This window comes from Bison bison, unplaced genomic scaffold (genome assembly GCF_000754665.1).
Source record: "Bison bison bison isolate TAMUID 2011002044 unplaced genomic scaffold, Bison_UMD1.0 scf7180017864313, whole genome shotgun sequence".
Classification (NCBI taxonomy): Eukaryota; Metazoa; Chordata; class Mammalia; order Artiodactyla; family Bovidae; genus Bison; species Bison bison.
In genome coordinates this window covers 2,569,701-2,571,431 of record NW_011494885.1, presented here as the reverse complement: position 1 = coordinate 2,571,431, position 1,731 = coordinate 2,569,701, and the positions used below count along the sequence as shown (strand labels likewise).

At 59.3% G+C, this 1,731-nt stretch overlaps 1 protein-coding gene across 1 annotated transcript in view; it reads left to right on the top strand.

Annotated features, from left to right (window-relative positions):
* Positions 1-359: 359 nt before the first annotated feature.
* IRF2BP1 (interferon regulatory factor 2 binding protein 1) overlaps positions 360-1,731 on the top strand; it is a 15,784-nt gene continuing 14,412 nt past the window's right edge. The window contains 3 exon segments of the mRNA XM_010852706.1: positions 360-424; positions 925-1,060; positions 1,502-1,639. Coding sequence (XP_010851008.1) covers positions 360-424; positions 925-1,060; positions 1,502-1,639 — 339 coding nt within the window.

The following is a 1,731-nucleotide window of genomic DNA, read 5'->3' as shown; positions in this document are numbered from 1 at the left end:
AAAAAGTGAACTCCATGAAGGTATAAAATTTGTCATTTGTATTCACTGCACCTAGAATTGTGCAGGCGCTCAATAAACATTTGTTTGAATGATCAATGAAGCACTGTTTGTTGAATGACCTTGAGGACTCCAGCAGGATGTAAGCTACAAATTTCTCGGCGTGGACTTAACTCCAGCATCCTGCCTCCCAGCTAGAACCCGTGTTCTAGCTTCATTTCTGCCTCCACGCATGTACTTAAAGTCATGTCTGTGCCGGGATCACCCCTTACCAGCCAAGAAGCTCTCACTCTGATCTCCCTCCCCGCGTGTCAGTCGTGACGTAAGTGGACAGGGTCCCCCCAGGCAGGGCTTGAAGGTAGATGAGTTACTATGGTTACTGCACCCGCCTGCGGCGGAATATCCCCTGGGTGCCCCGCCCCTACGGGTAATAGATGGTTTGCAGATTTTTAGCAGCCCCGCGCACGGACGGGTATATGAGGCTGCAAACCTAGTTTTCTGACGCTCCCCACCCCACCCACGCAGTTGTCATGGAAACGAAGCGCTACCAGCACCATCTCCCTCCCCTTTCTCTAAGAGACACACAGACAAAGTCAGAGGGTTGAGTGGGCTGGAAGATTGTCCGAGAAGCTGTGCAGTCCCATCGCTCTCCACGGTCCCTCCCTGATCCTCCAAGGATTGCTACGCCTGCGCAGGAGACAGAGTCTGGGTACCAAGGCGAGCGGGGAGAGAGGCACGCATGCGTACGAGGGTTTTGCGCGTGCGCTCTGGTGGTATCAGGGAGCTAGGGAAAGGAGCGCCGCGCTAACCTTGCGCCTGCGCAACTGCAGCCCGCTGACGGAGGCCGGTGGAGGGCAATTCTGCGCTTGCGCTAGGGCGGGGGGAGAGAAACCCAACTAAGGGCGTTGGGGGACCGACCGGCGCTAGGTGCGCCTGCGCCTTGGCTCGCGGGGCGGCCGGGGGCGGGGCCCAGAAGGGGAGGGAGAGAGCCGGCAGGGGGAGGGAAGAGGCCGCAGAAGCCCGAGCCTTGACCGACGGGCAGGCGGGGGCTGCGGCGGCGCCGGTGAGTGATCCGCGGCTCGACTCGGTCCCCACCCTCCGTGACCCTCACTCTTCCTGGAGTCTCCCCTAGCCCCCGTTGCCCCGCGAGCCAATCCCGCACCCCCATAACCCTCAGGGCTCCCCTTGATTCGTGGCAATCCCCAGAGCCCCCACAATCCCCGCAGACCCTAATCCCTAAGAGTTTATATTCCCGGCTCCTCCACTGTTTTAGGAGCCCCCAACTCACCATTATTTCTGGACTGCCCTTCTAAGGACCACTTCTATTACTGGTCTTGCAGACGTCCGATTGCCCCCGAACCCCCAGAGCGCTCCACTGATCCAGTTCTCCCCCTTCTTGCTGCATCTCCTTTTGAGGATCTTCTAATCCCCATCACTCTCGTGTTTCATCGACCCCCGAGACACTCCCATTCTCCTTGCATTTCCCACTCTTCTATGTCCCCAGTTCTCCTCTAACTGCCGCAGACACCCCCTCTTCTTCCGCTCTTCCTCATTTCCCTCCACTCCTCCAGACCCTCCCCCCATTTTCATCAACTCCCTGGCCTGGCACTTTGCGCCGCGCCTGGCACGAGACGAGCGCTCAGTCGGTGTCATCTATTCTTAGGCACTCTGACGGCCCCCCGCGGCCCGTCTCCTCCGTCTGCCCTCCGCCCCCAACCCTGTCCCCAGGGACCC